The sequence below is a fragment of the Desmodus rotundus genome, chromosome 2 (assembly GCF_022682495.2).
Source record: "Desmodus rotundus isolate HL8 chromosome 2, HLdesRot8A.1, whole genome shotgun sequence".
NCBI classification, from domain to species: domain Eukaryota; kingdom Metazoa; phylum Chordata; class Mammalia; order Chiroptera; family Phyllostomidae; genus Desmodus; species Desmodus rotundus.
In genome coordinates, this window is record NC_071388.1 from 50,377,744 (window position 1) to 50,400,896 (window position 23,153).

Genomic DNA, 23,153 nt, shown 5'->3' on the forward strand with positions numbered 1-23,153 from the left:
AGGACTTTGATTTGGAAATCGGTGGACTTTGATTTTAGATTTGAGTCTCCCGTTTCCTAAGTGTGTGATCTTGAACAAGTATAACTCTTTTAACCTCAACCACATAAAGGGTTCCTCAAGTACTGTTTTTAAAACAGATAGGCTAGTGGGGCAAGGACACCATTAGATGAAGTAGTCAGGGAAGGCTTCTTTGAAGAAGGGGCATGTGAGCTGAAAGCTGAAGGAGGAGAAATCAGTCTTGAGGGTGGGGAACTGGTGGTGTGGGGGAGGCATTCAAGACAGAAAGGAGGGCAAAGGAAGTCTTCCCGAGGAAGGAACAAGCTTGGGGTGTTGGAGAAGGCCAAGGCTCTCTCACCAGGTCTGGGAGACGGTATTTGGTTGTTGCTATCTGTATGTCTGTTCAATTTTAAGGAAAGTCATTTTTCTGATAGAGTTTTAAAGGGTCATTTTAACAAACCTAATGGAAACCAAAGTGCCGGCAGAATGCCGTGTGGTAGCAGTTTTCCAGTGTTTCATGCATAAAGAAGTGAGCATAGTTCAAACCAAGAGAGACGCTACATGACCCTAAAATGCTGTACAAAGCAGAGGCTGAGCAAAGTTCAAGCAGAGATTTGGTTTCTCTGGTTTTATGACATCACTCTCTCAGCAGTGGGAGTTGACCTCTTCTGTGATTGATGGTCAGGTTCAAGAGAACGTATGTGAAAACCAAAATTTCTTTCTAAAGGAAATCACGTTCAAGATGGCAATCTGTTGGATGGTTGCCTTTCATCCAGAGGAAACAGCATGGGAGAGACACAGCAGGGAACTTGCAGGCAGAGATCCTGGGTCTGAATGCAGCTCCCACTCCTCCACTCACTTGCCGTGCGCCCTTAGACAAGTTACTGAGCATTTTGAAGGGTCTGGTTCCTCATCAAAATAAGGAGGATAGTAATCCCTGCCCTGCCTTCCTCCGAGGGTCGTTATGCAGCTTAAATGAGAGAATGAGCATAAAAATATTTTGTATATTCTTAATGCCCTGTGTACAAAGCAAGAAATAATAGCATCTGCAGTGTTAAGAAATGACTAGAACTTTGTAAAGATGTTGCTTTGATTCAATGTTACTGGAATAGACCACATCATTTTATTAGCCAGAGTGAAAATCCACTACAGAAAAAGGGAGAGATTGATTTTAAAACAACAGAATTATAGTTTTTACTTGCCTTTTTTATACAGAATAATTTATTGTAGCATAAACTAAATACATGGCTCTGAATAAATAATCACTTTTTACAGTCACCACACCTGAAAGTGGGCACAGGCACACTTGTGGGAGCGCATAAGGACACAGATGGCACAAGCAAATTTCCACTCTAGGTCACTACGCGTTTTGTGAGGAGAGCCCCGAGTCAGGGCTCTCCTCTGTGGATAACAGCTGTTTTCCTTGGAGTGGGCATACAGGGGACCCTCTCAATTGATTTGGATCAGGTGGCTGTGTCCTTTTCTCCTCCAAGTCCTGATCAGAAAAGTATTTTGGGCACAGGTAACTCTGCCTTTGGGTTGGGGCACTCTCCCATGTTCTTTTTCTCAAAATTTTCAAACACCTATTTCTAAGAAAATACACACATCAGAAGAATTCCACAGCTGACAATTTAGCAGGCAGGACCCCTCACTCTGTACCTCCTTTTTAGGCTTTTCTCCCACGAGAAGCCACCTTCCAAGGTACGGAGCTGTCGAGTCTATTTGTCCACACGGTGGGACCTCACAGGGCTGGCAGCCATCCTCCCCAGCCCATGTGCCTGCGTGGGCCAGTCTGCTGTTCCGTGTGGGCAGCAGTAGTAACTGGCTTACATTACAGTGCATGACTGAGACACGGTGCACGTCCAGTCTGAGAGGGATCTTGCAGGTAGTTGAGCTTCATCTGATACTTGACTTCTTTCTATAATTGGTTTTGAATATCCACTTGCACCTCCCATGTCACAGAGCACACAGCTCAGAGGTCGCCAGCTCCCTCTTCCATCAGTGCTGTAAGGACGTGTCAGCCCCAAGTCATTCCCACTGTGCTCTTTAGATGCGGGTCATGCCACCTGGTGCAGTTCGGAGCCCTCTTTCCACAGTAATCCTTCAAACATTTAAATACACTTCTCACATGCCTGGACTCCCTATTTTTCCAGAGTCAGCACTTCCTGCTCCTTCACTTATTGCCTGTGAGATATAATTAGTCTCAAGTACAGTCTTCAGAATGAGTCCCTTTTGGCAAAACTTTTAGGACTGTTTGGCTGGTGGGGGACCGAAGTCCTCCATCCCCATCCCCTGCCAGCCATGTGCGAATGGCTAAGGAGGGAATCGCTTAGGACCAAGGCAAGAGCAACTTAATCTCAGAAAGACAAACAGACACTCAGAGGTCGTGGTTTTGTGTTGTCTTGAACACATCTCTAGCCCAAGTCTGGCAGGAATTTATCTGAACAGAAGGCTCTGGTATTAACAGAAGATTGCCTCCTTCTATCTGGCAAGTAGGAAACTTATTCTTTGTTTGCCTGAGATCATACAAAGCACCCTGCCCTGCTGGAGTTTTGAAACAGAACAGAGTTTTGCTGAGAAGCTTGTGCCTGAGGCTCAGGTCTGCTCTCCTCAGCTTCAGTATCATTTCTCACGTGGAAGGTGGGGGTGGGAAGCCCTTCCTTGTCTGAGTCCAGGAGAACCGTGCAATTAGATGAGCTGGGGGAGGTGACATTATCTGGTGAGGAGTTCTTCTAAGTATGAGCTGTGCACACTGCTCTTTTTATTTTTTTTAATTTTTATTGAATTTATTGGGGTAAAATTGGCTAATAACATTATATAGGTTTCAGGTGTACGATTCTATAATATGTCATCTGTATATTGTATTATGTGTCTACAACCACAAGCCAAGTCTCCTCTTGTCATCATTTATCCCCCCTTTCCTCTCTTCTACCTTCCCCTCCCTTTTCTTCTGGTCCCTGACATCTGTGTCTTTAAGGGTTTTTTCCTTTGCTTAATACCCCCACCTTTTCCACCCAGCCCCACAACCCCCTCTCCTTGACAGCTGTCAGTCTGTTCTCTATGAGTCTGTTTCTATTTGGTTTGTTATTTTGTTCATTACATTTCACATGTAAGTGAAATCATGTGGTATTTGTCTTTCTCTGACTGGCTTATTTCACTTAGCATGATATTCTCCAGGGCCATCTGTGCTATCACAAAAGGTAAGATTTCCTTCTTTTTTACACCTGAGTAGTATTCCATTGTATACATTTTCTACAGCTTTTTGACCTGCTCATCTACTGATGGGCACTTGGGCTACTTCCAAATCTTGGCTATTATAAATAACGCTGCCATGAACATAAGGGTGCATGTATTGTTTTGAATTGGTGTTTTGGGTTTCTTCGGATATATTCCCAAAAGTGGAATTGCTGGGTCCTATGGCAGTTCCATTTTTAGTTTTTTGTGGTATCTCCCTACTGCTTTCCACAGTGGCTGCAACAGTCTGCATTCCCACCAAGCATGCACGAGAGTTCCCTTTTCTCTACGCCCTCACCAACACTTGTTGTTTGCTGATTTATTGATGTGCACGCTTCTCTTGCTCATCACTATGTTGTAGACCATCTCCAGCTTGCCCTGTCCACAGCCCCCACTTCTGAAAGGTAAGAAAAACTATCCATTTTAGGAAAAGTCATGCAGAGTTGTCATATCACTGCTGAGGCTGACTTTGTAAATGGAAACATCTCTTTCTGTACCAAGGAAGACAATAATCCTGCAGCCTATTTTAATGATTCTTCACACCTTATTTTATTTAGTTTTATTTTTATTTATTTTTTAAACAGTTGCCTCTCACATACCCCCAACTGGGGACCTGGTCCACAACCCAGCCATGTGCCCTGACCGGGAACAGAACAAGTGACCCTTCAGTTTGCAGACCGGCACTCAATCCACTGGGCCACACCAGCCAGGGCTTCACACCTTATTTTAAAACCAGAAGCAACAAGGTGCCGTCGCGGCTGGGAAAATACCATGTTCTCAGCATTATGTGCAGTCGTGGAGCCAGCAGCCATGCTCAGGAGTTCATCCAAGGATGGGAGTGACTACAGACACAATTGATAGTAGCAAAGCCAGCCTGGTGACCTGGGCCAGGACCTTCATCCCTGCCCACCACATTCACCTGGGATTTGATGTTCATAATAAAAATTTTGCTTTTGCTTTAAAATAATATTTGTGGATTTTTCTCCTAGAATTCAGTATTGTCTGCTGAGATAACAGAAACCTGGGTGTTTTCTGTGCTGAATAAATCCAATCTAACCAAACTAGTGATGAAATAGGGGGAATTATTCTTTATGAAAACTGAAGCCTCAGACCTAAGAAATGTGTAAGTTATATGAAGACTTACATCGTTGGTAACATAGCATTTTGTAGCACAAGACGAACTTTTATCAAAAGTGATAAAGCAGAGCAGTAGAAATTCCTGGAGTTGCACATGTGAGATGAGGGTTCTTAACACCCCAGAGTTCCTAGGGTCAGGAGGCACAGAGATGAGTGGATGGCATGGATGGCACCCGTACCCTTTGATATGTGCTATGTTCCCGTCTTTCCCAGGAGTACAAGCTGGACAAACTACACATTGTGTGGGGCCCAGTGCACAGTGAAAATGTGGGGACCTTTATTCAAAGAACTTTAAGATGGCAACAGCAGAGCATTAAACCGAGAGTGGGGCCCTTCAAAATATGGGCCCTGTGCGATAGCACAGGTCGTGTGCCCATGAAGCCAGCCCTAAACACAGGGGACTGTGCTCCCCAGGTCCTCTGCCAATCCCTGGTTAATGAGATGTGAGTGGGGGAGGAGACACATGCCACTCTGGGGGGGTCAGGCGGGGTGAGCCCCTGTGTGATCTGCAGTATCTTCTTTCCCTACGACAGAAAACGTGGAGTCCCAGTGTTGAGTGGGTGGAGCCGTCCCCTGGAAGCAGTCACCACTCCGAGGAAAGCTATTCTAAAGAATCACCTGGACCAAAGGAGAAGTTCTTGTGCGTTAAACCACTGAGATATGGGAGTTGTTTGTTACTGCTGCATCAGCTTAGGCGATCCTGACTAATTTGGAGGGGAAGGCCAGAAGTAGCAGGAAACGTCTCAACTCTGAGAAGTACTACAAAGGAAAGTAAACTTGACAGTGAAGATTAGTGTGATGGTTCCCATGCCTTCATTTTTCTATCAATGACATAAGAGTTCAAAAACCATCTCTAGCATGTTACAATTCTATGACTACCCATAGCACTACTTTCCCTCAACTCATTTGAAGAATATGTTACCTAAGAAGAAAGGTCCATCTTCTCCTTTAGCCTTCCAGTCTCTTGGCCCATTGCCATCCTTGGCCCAGTCTTGATTCACTGAACACCTCTCATACTTTCAGAGGCCAAGAGGAAAGCACTCTCCTGGGGCAGTGTTCTGCTCTGTGGAAAGTATTTTGTCAAACAGACTTTACTTTGCCACCATGATTGAATAAGTTTTTGATTCCCAAAATCCCCGCTGGTATTCTAAGAGTCTCATTGCTTAAAAAAAAAATCACTGACACTGTTCCCTTTTGTCATTGTTTCTATGTTTTATCCACTTGGATATCCCATTGCTTTCAGAGCTGTTCCTCATTGCTCTCAAACACGGGGTTGCTGTAGGACACTCCCCTGCCGCACCCCGGCAGGTCAGGGGGGGACGTTTGGTTGAGTGGGGGCCAACTGGGGTCATTTGCCAAGGCCCTGTGCCATATCCGATACTGGCTTTTTGATCGATAGCCAAAACACTTTTTGATTATTATCCACAGGGCTCGGTTTTCAATAATGGCCTCCTGCAAAATAAAAGAGTTGCTTTTAACAACCAGAGGTCAAGTGCTTCCAGGTTAGGGCCCTCCATCGACTCTAACAAGGCACTTCTGCACTGGCTGCTTAGGTTTGGCTTGACGAAGAGCCTCAGCCCCGGACAAACAAATCCAAGGTTTTATATGACAGATGTTAGCCTCTCAACCTTTTCCACTTAAGGGACTCTTCTGGGAGGAGAGAGAGGTACATACTTTCAAGAAGCACATAGCTTGAAGTAACCTGCCTCAAGGATGACATTTCTTCTGAATCTCATATATAAATTAAATTTTAAATCATTCAAATTTTGCAGTCCATTCCATAACACATTCACATTTAATTTAATAGAAAGTGACATTTGAAATTACTTACCACCAAGTGAAATTGACCCTATAGAAAGGTGTGCCACCCGTATGACGTGGCTTTGGTATATATGCCGGCATGCCACTGCATAGTTACAGAGTTAAGTAAAACTGGAAGGGGCCGTAGTCTTGAAGTTGAACAAATCTGGTTTTGAATTCCAGTTCTGACAGCTACTCTGGGCAAACTACCCTATCTGAGCTTCGGTGATTAGAAACAATAATCCCTTTGTCTGAGGGTTGTCGGGAGGGCTATACAACCCCCCCTACAGCTCAGGGCACGGCGTGGCTCACTTCCTACCCTTCTGAACCGCACTGTGCCCTGTTCACATCAACCTCCAACCTCCGACTCCAAGTAATTGCAGTGCATTTTTTAAAGATTATCAGATATGTCTCTCTGGAAGAGCTTTGCACTGCCATTTTATTTCATGGGTTAGACTTAGCCTCAAATAGAGCCCATAAGTTACGATACAGAGTGAGTGAGAGGTTATTACATTAACTTTTCATTTTTATCATGTTGAGTCATGAAACCAAGGGTCCCCATGATTTTGATTAAATTTTGTTTTAAATCCCAGCTCTAGAAATTCTCTTTCTCCCTCTGTGTGTGTGTGCGTGTGTGCGTGCGCACATGTACCCCTCAGAGACCTATCCTTCCCTGGGATAATCAGCAACCCCCGAGGCAGCAGAGACCAGTGGCCTGGACCTGATTAATAGTCAGAAGGTCTGGACCTCTGGCAGGCTAATGGTGACATCTTCACCTAAGTATGTTTCAGTTCCTGAGTTCCAAGGTGGATAGACCCCCTGGCTGCTTTCCATGAGACCAGAGAGATGCTGGATAAAACCTCCAAACTGTCCTCAAGACCTGAAGAAGTGATTCATTAGCCTTACCTCCCCTCCAGCCAATCTGCTCCCAGCGTGATCTCAAACCCCGTACCCACCAAGTCTTGTGATTTTGCCAAATATAATCAGTGACCTCCATGCTATGGAGAAGTTCAGGCTTTTGAGCATTAGCTTCCAGTTCCCCTGGACAGTGCCATTTGTAACAAAAATTGCCAAACTTTGCTGCAGTTTCCAGTGTCTCATGTTTGGCTCTGCTAGCACCCCAGGAATGAATTCTTTCTGTTCTCTAACAGCCACAAAATGTGACCGTCTCAGAAGTCATGAAAGAAACAAAGGAAAAATATGAGGAGCCAAGCCGTCCCGCAGAATTAATGCTGGTTTTGGTGTGTATCAATGGGATCTTTGCTAAACTGAAGAGTTAATTTCGTAGCATTCTACAAAGAACTTTGCCAGAGATAGTGGCTTTCCGGAAATGCACCCTCTTTTGACAGTTGAGTCCCATCGCCCATGGAAATGACAGGGAACAACAATTGGAATTTTCCTGTAAAAACCGATCACTCCCTGGCAAGCCGTTAAAGACCCACACAGCCATCTCATCACAAACCTCAGGGCTCACCCAGCCAGACCTGTTACTCTCCTTTCCCACAGCAAGGCCTTTGTCCTTCTCAATTTAACAAGCAGCGATAGTTCTCCTTGGGGCTGGCATAAGGCAGGATCACAGGTATCCAATTAGTGATTTTAACATCTAACTCACCTTCCAGAAATCTTAACAGGCTTTAAACAAAACAATGAAGCAAATCAAAACACACACATGCAGGAAGACTTCACTGCTCTACGCCATGCCTTGAGCTTTCTCACAACTCAGGAAGTGTGAGAACCTGTATCTCTTTGCTACTCTGGAAAAGGAAACTGAAGCCAGGAGAGATCATCCGTTCTGTCACTCCACACTGCAATGAAATTCAGAACGAGAAACAGAAAGAATGCCTTCATATGATGCCGTTTCTAAAACAAATTAAAAAACAAAACAAACAAAAAACCTTTACCACATGAACTCTCCTGACTGGCCCCTCAAATACTCATAGACATATACATACATATGTATACTGAAGCACATAAATAATTTAAAAGGGAGGGGGGTTAAAGCTATAAATATTAGCTCCTGTGTGTTTCAGCTGAAGGTTAGATCTTGCAAATCTGCCAAGGAAGGATAAGGTCTCATTCAAACCTGTTTGCTGGGCTGCTGTAAGAGGAAGGGTAGGGTTACACCTCTCAGCACACCAGACAATACTCAGGGCTGTGAACAGAAGCCAGCCATCCCCCATGCCTGTCCCTCAAAACCTCTCCAGGTCATCTCTGCCACCGCTTGGCCAGCTAGTATGGAGTTCACACAGCCCATCCTAGGAATCCTTAGTGTCTTTTGTCAGACATACCTAGAGCCAGGTGAGGAAAACATCTTGCTATCTCCACAACAGTCTGGCGACTTTACCTGCTCTGCTAGGCTTACCTCATGAAACAGGAAGTCGTAGTGTCTGTAATTCTCCAGTACAACTGTCTTCATCAAAGACTCAAATGGTTCGGGTTTGTTCCTTAGTGTGTGCAGATAGCAGGGAAAGGGGCAACTGCATGGAGGAGACATGGGTGGGGGCTGGACCCCTGCAGTGTTATGTCTCAGTGTAGAAGCTGCTGGGAACACACACCAGACAGCCACGGGTGTCTCCATTTCTCACTCAACACGAAAAACAACAAAGAAACTTGATCTCCCATGAGTATCAAATTGCCCTGTCCATCCACTGGCATCGTGCCCTAGGACATTGCACATGGCCAATGCTTGTGGAAGGAGTGAGCGAATAAATTAATGCCTGAATGATTGGTAGGTACAAAATAAGAAACAATAAGTACCACAGAGATAATGTAACAATCATAGCTTATGTTTACTAAGCTGACTTAGTATTTGCTTCTCACTGTTCACATTTTATGCTCAAAGTAACCTCTGAGGTAAGGTATCCTTATTATCACTATTTTACAGATGAGGAAACAGAGACACAGAGAAGTGGAGCAGCAAGTGCTACCCAAGGTCAGGCAGCAAGAAAGGGGGAAGCCAGGATTCAGACCCAGGTACACTGCCCTCAGCTTATGCTCTTAACTGCACCTATGCTAACTGTGGAAGGGCTTCCTGCAAGGGGACTGCGGCAGACTGCTCTGTTGCTTACCCTACAGCCCAATGCTCCCAAGTCTTCCCTGCTCGTCTAAAAGGAAAAACACATAAATAATCTAAGTCAATCTGTCTAACATTTTGGCGTAAATCCACTTTCCCAGAATCTTCTTCCTTTCAGGGTGCCGATGAGACACAGTTCTAACCAACACGCATAAGATGAAGTCTGTGGGTGGGCTGTAGGAATGTTTTTTCTTCACTGGTAAAAGGTGCTTACTTGAAGGGAAAAAGTAAGTACCCACTTTGCTGGTGCCTCCCCTACCTTTTTCTTCTGACACCGAAAACAGATGCAATGCCCTGCTGTGCAAAAGCTATCTGGGCACCATACACAACAAACACAAATATAACAGGCCAAAATCTAAGGATAGCAGAACAGAAAGGTAAAAGAACGTGGACTCCCGATGACACCTGGTCACTAAACTAGCCCAAAGCCACTTACCTCCAATCTTAACTGAGTCAACAAATATCTTTATTGTTTAAGCCACTGTTGGCTGAGTTTTTTACTTGCCTAACTGATCTAGGGATCCAGAAGGATTCGGGAAAAGGGCAGTACTGCAGCTGTGCCACACAGGATGGAATAGTATTTCAATATGCAAAAGAGGGAAGGTGTACTAGACAGAGGAGAGAATGAGATTGTGGACAGGGACAAGATACATCTTCCTTGAAAGGGCAAGGACCATCTTCGTGCGACTCAGTATGAGAAAATTCATGATGATGTTCTTTTATTAACTCGGAGGCTTTGGAAACCGTATGTTTTGGCACAGTGCTTCTCAGTGTGTGGTCCCTGAACTAGCAGCACCAGAGTCACCAGGAAACCTGTTAAAAACAAAGCCCTGTGACTACTCCGGACCCCCAAGTCAGAAATGCTGGGGGCAGGGCTGGACACTCGTGTGTTAACCAGAGAATCACCCTCCAGGGGACTCCGATGTCCCCTCAGGTTTGAGACGCCCTGGTTTAGCACAGAGAGAGACGCTCCAGTACCCTATTCTGTCCTGTTCTGCCACCAGCTCTGGTGCAACCCTCACCCTGCTCAGTGAGGAAGGTTGTTGAGTTCCTGCCTACAAAATGCCGTGGGAAGCCAGGCTCCAGGTGCTCTCAGTCCTCGGTGAATGCCCCCTCACCGGAACAAGCGGCAATGGGGACAGACGGGCCTGTCTCCTTCAGAATGGATGCATTCAGGCGGCACCCCTTCCTAACAATACTCTTTGAAAGAATAGAGATTGTGGCCAACAGCAGTGGAGGACAGAGTGAACCACACAGCCAAGAAAAGGGGGACATAAGTTTATTTTAATGAGGAGATGGGAGCTGAAGAATAAAGCCAGGAGAAGCTCACCATGAATCTCATTTCCTCTCTGTACAGTAAAAATTATACACGTTCTTAAGTGAAAGAAGCTAGATACGAAATGCCACATATTGTATTATTTCATTTGTATGAAACCTCCAGAATAAGAAAATAAACTAGCGGGTGCCAGGGGGTGAAGGAAGGAGGGGGATGAGGAGGGACTGGTGATAGGTCCAGGATTGCTTTCGGGGTGATGAAAATGTTCCAGAATTAGATATGGCGGTGGCTGGACAACTCAGTAAACACTCATGCACTAAAAATCACTAACTTGTACACTTTTAAAAGGTCAGTTTGATAGTGTGTAAATCGTATCTCAATTTCTAAAAGTGAATTGAGTTGGGTCTTTATGTATCGATTTTAGAAATGACCAGGCCCTTGGACACCATATTTCTAGTGTCCTCGGCCCCACTTTACAGATGGGACAATGAGCAGCTTATTCCGAACTCATCAGAGCAAAGCGCTTCTGCTTGTGTCACCGGGGAGGGGGCCCGCGGCTCTGTCGAGCCTTGTCAGCTAGCCCTGCTCCTCTTGCAGACCCCCAACATCAGCCCACAGTGATGACCAGCCTGAGGGCACTCACCTCCACAACAAGGGACACGATGAAATTGCAGCTGAGCATGACGACCAGGTAGACCCTCCACAGAACCGGCGTGCAGAGCAGCTGGCGGGGGATGGAGAAGCACAGTTAGCCTGAAGACAAACACATGCCAGAAAATGTCCGTGTGTTTCATAGGTTATAAATTGCATGTGTAATAAGCACACATGTGTGTTAAATACATGTAGAGCATGTATGCGAGTATTTCTATGCATATATGCACAGAAAACAGTGTGGAAGGATTATACCCAATGATCTGATGATTTGGGGACTATGATAGCTACTTTCTTTTATCTTCCTCTGTTTCTTCCTATTTTTTCTCTGTAATTTCTCAATTTCCTAAAATATATCTGATCACCTTATAACAACAAATAATAGGAAAAGTACTTTTTGTTTGCTTTTTTTAAATGAGGGAACACAAGAATGTGGCTCTACTCCCAGGAGGCTCTGTCTCCCAGAGTACACCTGTCAATCCTTCACATGACCAGCACTGGTCACCCCGGGCCGTGCAGTGGCGACCTCAGCCCCGGGCTTCACGCTCAGGACTGTGTGCACAGGGGCACGGGCTGTGCTGTCTCGAGGGTGCTCACCGACAGAGCGAGTGGGGCTGAAACCAAGTTGTCCTGACCTGCGTCTCTCCCCACTTCCACTGTATCTTCCCTAACCCCTCCCCAGGGTCAAGATATACATATTTATGCATATTACATGGATGAATGAATGAGTGAATGAGTGAAACAAAGCCAAGTGCACTGTACCTGGCACTGCCTCTAACACTGCCTTTACACTGGTGGGAGGAAACTGCTACAGCTCTAGGGAGGGCCATGCTATTATAATTAAAACCTCAAGTTCATTTCTAGGAACTTATCCTAGAGATGTACTCGTCCATGGTTGAGACGATATATGTATGAGGTTATTTTATTGCAGCTTTTTTTCTAATAGTAAAAAATGGAGAGCAATCTAAATGTCTATCATAGGGGACTACATATGAATTACGATATACACATATAAAATATAATACTATATTAGCATAAAAAGAATGAGGAACTTTCATGTACTGATATGGATCGATTACCAAAATACACTGTTACACAAAGACAAGGCGCAGGGTTGTTCGTGTGCCTCTGGCAGCCACTGCAGTGCTCCACCCAGCTCTCCTGCTTCTGGGAAGACAGTGACAGATGGTCCAGCTGCCGGACTCAGAATCTGCCACCACATTCACCCAAAGGCCACACGTCCCATGGGATGCTCAGGGCCAATAACTGAGGACAGCAGGGCTTTCAATCACAGTTCTTCCTGTGAGACACTAGACACCTCTGACAGGTAAATTTGGCTTGAATGTCTTAGAACTGTGCTGTGGCCTGGAACTCCCCTCACGCACCCCTCCTCCCTCCCTCTCTCTTTCATTGGGGTCAGAGCACAGTGTTGTGCCCTCCCCCTTTGGCCCCCTGATTTTTGTTCCCCCATAGGAAACACCTCCAATATCTTCCTTCTGCACGCCTCGTCTCACCTTGACACCCCTGTCTCAAAGGACCTGGACAAATGTGACAGTTCACTACTATGTGTGTAACAACGTGGCAGGATATGCATAGAAAACACACATACACGCGTACACGTATATTGTGTGCATATATAAAAAGTACGTCTGGAAGGCCCTGGCCAGCGGGGCTCAGTTGGTTGCAGTGTCATCTGGTAAACCAACAGGTCGTGGGTTTGGTTCCCGGTCAGGGCGCCTGCGAGAGGCAACCGATGGATATTTCTCTCTCACATCGATGTTTCTCTCTCCCTCTCCCCCTCCCTTCCCCTCTCTCTAAAATCAGTAAGCACGTCCTTGGATGAGGATTAAAAAATAAATTTAAAAAGTATATCTGAAAGTATGTAAAATAAATCGGTGTCGTGAGTTGCCTCCAGAGAGGGGGACGGGTAACTGAGGAACAAGAGTGGAAGGGGGATTTTTCACTACGTAACTTCTAACTGCTGATTTTAAACCATGTGGGTGTATTCTCCGTTTTAAAAAATCCATGCATTTTTTTAAATGAGGAATAACTAGGTTGCAAAACATCATGACTCCACTTAAAATAAACTTCATAAATCAGTCAGTGCACGTTTATAATCTATGAATGTTCACAGATGGAAGAATAAAGTGAAAAATGTTATAATTTTCCCTGCCTGCATGTTCACATTTTAAAGTGTGCTCACAACTTAATGTACTAATAAGGCAAGTAATTGTTTTTAAGCAAGCAACAGTCCTTTGCAGAACCCTTTGCAGAATCCACGCTGCAATGCTTCGCGCATGCTCCCTTCAAACCAAATGTGCTCCCTGTTTTGTTATGCGGGAAAACCGGCCTGTCTGTTACAGTCTTCACTGGTAAAGAGTGTAACTGAACCCAGCATTTCTTCATTTGCTGCAGGATTACAAAGTTTTAACTCACTTGGAAGTCTAGTAGGAAAAGACTATTTATCTCTATTAGCACCTAATGTAATTCATGAAGACACTTAACAGGGGCAATTGCACTGTTAAGTGCAGTAATGCAACATAAAAATGAAAGCCAAATGTGGACATTAGTTTCTATATCACGCTGGGTTTGTGAAGGTATGGTTGACTTGGAGTGTGCTGTGTGCTCCAAGTGCTTGTCCACATTTAGGAAACTGATGTACACCCATTCATCAGTCATTTGTTGCCATTATGTACTATTTGCTATGCAAGGCACTGTCTATATGAGAATGAGTAAGATAGGATCGCAGCCCTTGAGAAACCTGTCTTTGAGATGGAGAGGCAGGGAGGCAAGTTTACAAAGCATTAAGTGAAAAAAAAAAAGCTCAGTTTCTTTTCTCTTCTGCTTTCTATTTACTAGTCTAAAGGAGAAGTAGGATAGGTTACAAGAATCAAAATATATTTTTTTCCATAGAATGAATACATAAAATTTCCATCTCTTATAAGGTTTTAAAGTTGTTACAAAATCTAAGCTAGTTGAGGAGGTAAGGCATGGCTCTTTGAAAGTAAGTTTTGCTGACATCAAGTATGAACATCAGAAAAAACATATTTCTAAAGAGGTAAAAAAAATATGTAAATACATATTTAAAAATTAACTGAAAAAGAGTTATAGGCACAACTGTTTTAAACGGTTTCAAAACACAAGCATTTAGGGGGGAATTTTCTCACTTTTGAGACAGAAATATATAAATAGATTTTCCAGTCTTAAAGGGAATCTTTTAAAAGAAAAATATTCAATGCTTTTGAAATACTTGAAATCAAGACTGGACGGAATTTTATTTCCTATCCAGCTTAAATAAAAAATATGAATAAATTCAATATTTTAAAAAACTACCCCAAAGGAATAATTGATGCCAGGAATCCATGTCAATTGCAGTTGTGACCTGCTTTTTTTAAAATCAGGGTGTGAAACAACTGTAATGTATCATCGCGTCCCTAGATGAGACTTACATCCAACCGCCTGTATAAATCTGGAATATCAGCAAACAGAATGAATAGACACACCGCCAGCTGTATGGTCAGCATAAGGACAAATACATCTGAGGAAACAAGAACACAAACTATCATTTAGAGAAATCAGAATGTAGAGTGTCACATCTATTGAAAGACATATTCTAGATTAATGCTGATTAGATTCACTTGATTTTCACATCCAAACACAGCATAATAGATGGAAAGTACTCATTTCTATGCAATGGGTCTTACCTCTAAAATTTCTATGTGTGTCCTTGAGGCAAGTGGAATTTTTCACATCCATGTTATAGGTTTCAATTGATAAAAGTGGGAAAGCTATAAATATGTATATCTATGATAGATTGATATAGATATATGGTAAACTAAAAAATTACTTATATTAATACAAAAAATTATTTTTATTATTACAAAATAAATGCCTTGAAGACATCCAAATATCTGAGTCTCTTTAATGCAAATCATCCACCTCAAATCCTTTTCTGGAAGAAAAGGAGGGCTGTAAATAAACAAATGTGTAAATTACAATCATGTAGAGGTCAGTAGTTAACTGCTTTGTCATTCCAAGAAGGAGATGGGCAAAAGGATTTTCTCTGAACAAGATTTTACAAGGATATTCATTTTTCAACTTGTCCCTCTAAAGTTTTCCAATTAGAGGGGTACAGAGGGTATTCAAATAAGTGTTCAAAAGGCAAAACAGGTCACCTACTCTTCCTAACAAATGCTCCACTTTCATTCCAGAATGTAAGGACGGAGGAGGTGTTTTGGCCAAGAACCTCCCCCAGTGTCTGCAGTCAGGTCCCTCCAGGCTGGACTCCCTTCCAGCCTGCTGACCACACAATGCCATCCCGACCATTGTCCCCATGGCAGGAGACGTGTTGCAGGTGAGTGCCGTGCCCCTTCTCCACAATGCCTCTGACAAGGGTAGAAATAAAGGAGCCTTCCCAATCCCAACAGGTGTAAAAATAAGTGAGTCTTCCCAATTTCAAGTGATCCCATGAAAAGACACCTAGAGACACATTTCTAGTGAAGATAAGAGGTGGATAAAGAAGCCTTAGTATTTCATGCAGCTTTGAGGGAGGGAGCAAAAGACCACAAAATGCGGTTGCAGAGTGTGTTTTACGGAGGCCTGAAGTGGAAATCAGGAGACTCGGTACAAGGGCCCACTCTGTGGCTGCTCCCTGAATGACCCAGGAATGTCCATCCCTGCTCTGAGCTCTCGCCTCCGGTTCCATACAGCTTTACTCACAGTTTTTGTAAGTCGGCTGCCTAAATGGTTTTCCTTTAGAGAAGATAAGAGCCACAATAATACAGTTGATTGTCCCCAAGAACCAGATAGTAGTGTTCTCAAAACTTGGGAAGGCACCATCACTTCCAACTTTGCCTGGAACAGTGGGAGGGATGGTTAACTTTGAGATGCTTTCATTTTGCGCTGTGTAGTCACTAAAAAGGAAACAAAAGCACCTAATGAAGTAAGATGATGACACCATGGAGCATACATACAAGACTCCAGAACCTCAATGTTTCTGTAATTTCCTACACTTTGGAGAAGAATATAGAGAAAAATAAGGAGAAAGAAACCAGTACAGATAGGTCTATTTTTAGAGAGATGGATGAAAGATAGATTAGATAACTGGATGGATAGATAGATAACTAGATAGATAGATAGATAGATAGATAGATAGATAGATAGATAGATAGATAGAACCAAGTTATTTATTTAAAAATATTGAGCACCAATCATGTATATTAAGGCTATATGGGAGAGAAAGGGATGAGTAAGTAATAATTCTTCCCTCTAGTGGTTTAAAGTCTCGAAAATTTTATAAGTAGAGTGACCATATAGTTTATCATTCAACAGGAACAGATCTGAGTAGGAATAGAAAAGAGATTAGTAATCTCATCAGCTATCAGGCTTAAACTGGGGATGGCCAGGAAAACCACAGTGCGTGGTCACCCTGATAGATAAGATGGTCATAGATCATTATCTAAGACAGGCAAAGGTAAGTGCCAATAAATACTACCGTCAAAATGTGCTACAGAGAAATGAAGCTCACTGGGAAATTACCCGTGGGACTTATGGAAGTCAAATTGTTTGTCAGAGTGAAGACCCAGTTGCCTCCCAATGTATGGGCCAGATAATGTTTGATAGAAATTAGAGTGTGGGAAGCTGGAACCGAGTCTGCGATCATACCTGTGCATCTCCACGTGGTACCAAGGCTGCCTCTGAACCAGAAGGAAGCCCACAATGTGCATGGCCAGGCTGAGAAAGATGTTGAAAATCACGGAGAGCAGCAAAGGTGGGGAGATCAGCCGTCCTGCAGGCCTAAAAGGCACCAGCTTAGGGTAGGCACCATTCAAATTCACTACAAAATAAATTCAAATTGTACATGTATGAGAGCAGGAAAATGCGTTCTTCTTCAGAAGAGTGGTGTAACTTCTTGGGCTCACACATCTGAGAAAACTGACAAATTGATATACATCAAAAACTGAGTGAACAATACAACAAATGGATTCAAACTGAAGTCATGTGAGAAATTCTTAAGACAGCAGACAGGACAAACACGAGATGCCCTTTTTGAGCCTATTAAGTGGGCAAAAGCTATTAAATTATAGGTGAGGGAGTATTAAAATGCACGCTTTTATTACACTGTGTGTGCGAACGTCAATTGACAAAAAACCTTCTGAAGGGCAATTTGGCAATGAATATGAAGAGACTGAAATATTTTCATAACTATTCATATAGTTATTCCATGTCTGGAATTTTATTCCATGCTAAAACAAATCAGAAATATAGGAACATGTTCATCACAGCACCATTTACAATAAATTATGGCACATCTATGTAATGGAACAGCATGCAGTCATTAAGTAATGCCTCCAAATATCTGAGGAATAAAATGATGAGTGACGTCTGCAAAACAACAGAGGAAGCAGCTCCAAGACCCCGTCCCTCCATAGAAACATTGAAAAACCAGCAGAAACTGTAAGAACTTTGTCAGAAGTATGAAAAATAGACAAAAGTTTACAGCATGCAAACAAATGCTGAATCAAGACAGAGGCAACTTAAAAATGGTAGGAAAGCTTTGTGCCCTTGCCACCACCAGCTCAGTGACAGTCTTGAAGATGGCAGCACACATATATGGTGGGAGAACCTGGTCCCTGCTCACAGAGGGGAAGAGCAGGCGTTATCCACGAGTTATTCTGCATGTCTGTTCTGACTTGTCTGGGGCTCCCTGAAGCGAGGTGCTCATCTCTGTTTCACCCAATGCAAAACGTGCTCAGGGTGGGGAAGCAGCATGAGCTGCTCCAAAGCATTGTAAGGCCAACAAATGACCTGCAGTCACCTGGGACAAAAGATTAGAGTTGACATGTAAAGTAAATGCCTAAAGCCTGGAGAGAAAAGCTAAAGTACATTTCTTTGGGAAATTATGGTATTTATAATCCCCTGTAAATTGGAGAATATAGAAAGCCATGTATGGGCCCAGGGCACGATGCATGCTGAGAAAAGACCAGAACAACTCTATGTTTTCAGCCCTCGATGATCTCTAGATTCAACACAAGCCTGGCTAAGTGTTGAAATGCCCGGCACAGAACCAATCAGCAACAATTGGGAAAGGTGTTTTTCTGTTGTTGTTCACATTGTTAAACTCACAGGGTTCAAGGACCTCTGTCACAACACTACCTGAACCAAAGCTAAAGGAACAGAGATTTCAGTGACCACACGTGACAACTGATACAGTCTATGTAAAAATAGTTTAAGAAAGTCAGTAAGCAAGTAGACTACTAGAGCCTTCAAAAAACAGTGGAACAAAAAACATCAGGCCCAAGGGAAAGGGGAGAATCAGATTTCCAGGGTTAAGACATTATAAAAAGCATCTCTCAGGAAGCCCAGATATTGAACTTACTGATCAAACACTTTAAAACAACTGTCTAAATATGCTCAAAGAACTCAGTGAAATCAGGAAAATAATGTATAAACAAAATGAGAATGTCAATAAAAAGAGAGAAATTCTAAAAAGAAGCCAAAAGGAATTCTTTTTAAAGCATTCTTTTTATAATTTCTATCTCTTTTTTGACACTCTCATTTTGACTAGTAAAGGTAACTATTTGGGATAATATAAAAGTATATATTATTGTATTTTTGGTTTTTAATTCTACTTCCTATTCCTACATTATTTAAAAGACAAATGCATAAAATAATTATCGATCTAAGTTATGGGGCACACAGTTGATAAAGATAACATAATTTGTGACAAATAAAATGGGGAGAAAGAGCTATATAATAAGAGTTTGGGCATGCTATGGAAGTTAAAGTATCAACCCAAACTAGATTATTACAAATTGAGGATGTTACATGTAATCCCCACGATTACATATTTTGCATTGAAAACCCACAGCTAATATCATACTCAAGGGTGACAGACTGAAAGCTTTCACCCTAAGATCAGGAACAAGAAAGGGATGTCTACTTTCACCACTGCTATTTAACATTGTACTGGAAGTTCCATCCAGACCAATTAGAGAAGAAATAAAAGTCATCCAAATTGTAAGGAAGAAGTAAAACTCTCTCTACTGACAAGTGACTTTGTTCTGTATAGGGGATATCCCAAAAAATCCACAAGAAAGCTACTAGAGTTAATAAGCATATTCAGCTATGTTGTAAAGTACAAGACCAACACATAAAAATCAACTGTGTTTTTATACATTGACAACAAACCATTTAAAAAGGAAATTAAGAATACAATTCCAATTCGATAGCATCCAAAAGAATATGTACCCAGAAATAAAGCGAACCAAGGAGAAAAAAGACTTGTACACTGAAAATTATAAAACTTTCCTGGAAGAAACTAAAGAAAACACAAATAAATTGAAATACACCCAGTATTTATGGATTAGAAGATGTAATTTTGTTACAGTGTCAATACTACTTAAAGTGATCTAGAGATTCAACGCAATCTCTGTCAAAATTCAAATAGCCTTTTTTTGCACAATAGAAAAGCTGATTCTCAAATTCATGTGGAAAAGTCAAACAAACCTCGAAAAAGGAGAACAATATGGGAGGACTCACACATCCCGATTTCTAACTCACTACAAAAACGGTAATCAAAGCAGTGTGTTACTGCCATAGACATACTGACCAGTGCACTGGAACGGAGGGCCCACAAATAAACCCCACACGTATGACCGATGGATTGTTAGTGAGTGTCAAGACCATTAAGTGGGGGAAAGCACAGCTTCTTTAACAAATTGTGTTGGGGCAACTGGATTTCCACATGCAAAATAGTGAAGGTGGACCCCCTAGCTCACACCATATATAGAAAATGTACCAATGACCTAAATACAGGGCTAAAAATCATCAAAAAATTCTTAGAAGAAAACACAAGGTAAAATCATCATGACCTTGGATTTAGCAATGGATTCTTAGATAAGACAACTCAAGTATGAGCAATAACAGGAAAAAAAAAGATAAATTTAACTTAATCAAAATTAAACACTTATACAACAAAAGACATTATCAAGAAAGTGAAAATATAACATATAGAATGAGAGAAAATGTTTTCAATCATATATCTAATGAGGTTTTAATATTCACAATATATGAAGAACTCCAGAACTCAGGTATCAAAAGATAAAAATCCAGTTAAGAAATGGGTTAATCTAGTTAAGACTTGAATAAATGTTTCTCCAAATAAGATATACAAAGAGCTATAAGCACATGAAAATATGTCAACATTATTAGTCATTAGAGAAATGAAAATCAAAATCACTGTAAGATACTACTCCATACTATTAGAATACCTAAAATAATTTTATTAAAGTTAAATGACGTATTGATAAGGCTGTGGAGAAACTGGAACCATTATAAATGGCTGGTGAGAATATAAATTGATGCAGTCACTACGGAAAATAGTTCTCCAAAAACTAATTTCACTCCTATATCAAAAAGAATTGAAAATAGGGCCTCAAACAGATACTTTATGCAAACGTTCATCACAGCATTATTCACAATAGACAAAAGGTGGAAGCAACCAAGGTCCGTCAACGGATGAATGGGTAACAGAATGTGGTATGATCGTATAACGGAACATTACTCAGCCATTCAAAAGAAATAAAGCTCTGGTACACGCCGCAGCTCAGATGAACCTTGAAAACGTGGTGCTAACTGAAATGAGCCAATGCAAAGGGACAAGTATGGTGTGCTTTGACTCATTTAAAATAGTTTGAATAGGCAAATGTATAGCAGCAAAAAGTAGACCAGAGGTGGCCCGAAGCTTAGAGGGAGGGCAATGGGGAGTCACGTTTGAACGGGTACCGAGTTTCTGTTTGGGGTGGTGATGAAGTGTTGGAGACAGATAGTGGTGATAGTTGCACCACATTGTGCATTAATGCAGTTAATCCCCCTGAACTGGGCAGTTACAAACGGCAAAAGTGGCCAATTTTATTATATTTATATATATATATATATATATCTCCACAATAAAAAATTGAAATGTTTAATAACATTTAAAAATAGTTATAGAGTTAAATGAAAAACAGTATGCACAATTACATAGAAAACACAATTCAAATTTCTTAATATATGTGTACACATATGTATGTGTACATACATATACACATTTGTATGTACATGTGTATATGTATATATAAACATATATATACGCCAAGGAAATACATCAAAATACTTTAATTGGTTTGCTCTGGGTATAGGATAAAAGCTATTTTTTTTCCTTTGTCATACCCTCATAACCCATATGTGTTAATCAATGTTGAATATAAAAAAGGATCAAGTCATTTGTCAAAAAATAGAAACAAAACCCTGGGGTTGGTTGTTATGTAGAAGAGAAGAATCACAGGAGAAATTAGAACTGTTTTCAAAGCTCTGAAAGACTGTCGTGGGGAGAAAATTTAGAGTCTTCGGTGCCACCCCAAACGGCAGAACCGTGATGGGAGGCCGTTACACAGAGGTAGACTTGGCCTGGTGTGAAAGAGAACTCCGTTAACAGACTGTTCAAGGGTGTCCTCTCGATCAAGGTAACAAGTACTTAGTGAACTTGTTGGATCCGTCGGGCACTGTTAGATGGACTGGGCACGCGGCAATGATCAAGGCAGACACGTGCTGCTCTATGAAGTGCACTCTGGGGGTGAGGGAGGCAGCAAAAACAAGTAAACACAGGTAAATGTAACTTCAGGCTGTGACAAGTACTATGAAAAGATAAAGCAGAATTGTGTGCTAGAGAATCATGGGCCTGGTCGTTATTTAAAATGACCTTTATGAGGGGGTGACATTTGAGCTGAAATCTGAATAATGAAAAGCAGTGAAAGTCATAGAAAGTTCTGAAGGAAAAGGAGTTCAGGCAAAGGAAAGAGCAGAGTCAAAGGTGCGGAGGTGACCACAAACTTGACAATGCCCATGAGACAGAAAGACCAGCATGCCCAGAGCAGCGAGTGAGTGGCGGTGTGGTTAGATGAGAAGTTGGAAAAGTAGGCAGAAATGAGTTGTGTTAAGACTTTGGATTTAGTGGGAATGAGAAGCCACTGGAGCATTTTAAGCAAGAATATGACAATAAAATTTAAATTAAAAAACCTCACACTCTTATCGCTGTTTGAAAGGTAAATGAAAGTGAGGGGAAGGCAGAAAGAGTGGAAGCAAGACTAGCTGTGGGGTTATGGCAGTAATCCAAAGGGGAAGCAACGTTGCTCTCAGACACGGCTGCAGCAGAGATGGAGAGAAGGGGAACAGGACATGTTTGGGAGGTAGAGCCAATAGGAATTTCGTATGTACTGGGTGCGAAGGGTAAAGAAAAGAGAGAAATGAAGGATGACTCCAGGTCCTTGAACAACTAAGTAAATAGTGGTACTGTTTTAAGGAATTTTTTTTTCACTGACATATTCCAAGTGCCAATATTAATTAATTTTGACCAATAACAGCAAGCAAACAAAAGTTTTATTTGGGGCCATATGAATTATCATTTATAACACAGATTTTGGTAGAAACCTGATTTCATTTCTACCAAAAGAAAAGGAAAAAGAGGGGGTTTCCAAAGAAGTTATACAAGTTGTTTTAAAAGAGCTGTGATTGATGCTTACCAGCAGACTTACACTCTGTTATACGTATGATTAATACATACGTTTATGCCTGCGTCTAGGTGAAAATTTTATTTCTTAATAGTTCACTGATGTACACGGAGAGTACACTGATGCAGGGCCAGTTCAGGATGCGGGCATTTGTGGTTTTGCCCAGTTCAAAAGTTCAAGTTCACGTGGAGGGGCGTGAGCTACTTCAGCTTCCCAAAGGTCTCCCAGTTCCATTTTAGATTGCTCAATGGACAAGATTAACTCCTTTGTGCTACCTTTCTTTCACACCTATTGTAGTAAGTACTGCAGTCTGGACAGTCAAGGTTTAATGGTTTTGTTAATTATAAGATATGACAGAATAAAGAGTTCCATTTGGGTATGTTAATTCTACATTCTGTTAAATATCCAGTACTAGATGCTGAGTAGCTGCATTTCC

The 23,153-nt window shown here is 42.0% G+C and overlaps 1 protein-coding gene across 2 annotated transcripts in view; it reads right to left on the reverse strand.

Moving 5' to 3' along the window:
* Positions 1-922: 922 nt before the first annotated feature.
* Positions 923-23,153, reverse strand: part of ATP13A4 (ATPase 13A4) — a 121,864-nt gene continuing 99,633 nt past the window's right edge. Inside the window, exons 26-30 of one of the 2 annotated variants that reach the window (XM_053918220.2) lie at positions 16,833-17,004; positions 15,888-16,081; positions 14,618-14,706; positions 11,161-11,241; positions 923-5,431 (exon numbers count right to left, since the gene is read on the reverse strand). In XM_053918220.2, coding sequence (XP_053774195.1) covers positions 5,366-5,431; positions 11,161-11,241; positions 14,618-14,706; positions 15,888-16,081; positions 16,833-17,004 — 602 coding nt within the window. In that variant the 3' untranslated portion in view covers positions 923-5,365. Of the gene's footprint in view, positions 5,821-11,160; positions 11,242-14,617; positions 14,707-15,887; positions 16,082-16,832; positions 17,005-23,153 lie in introns of both variants that reach the window. The other variant, XM_024556340.4, reaches the window with a different exon arrangement.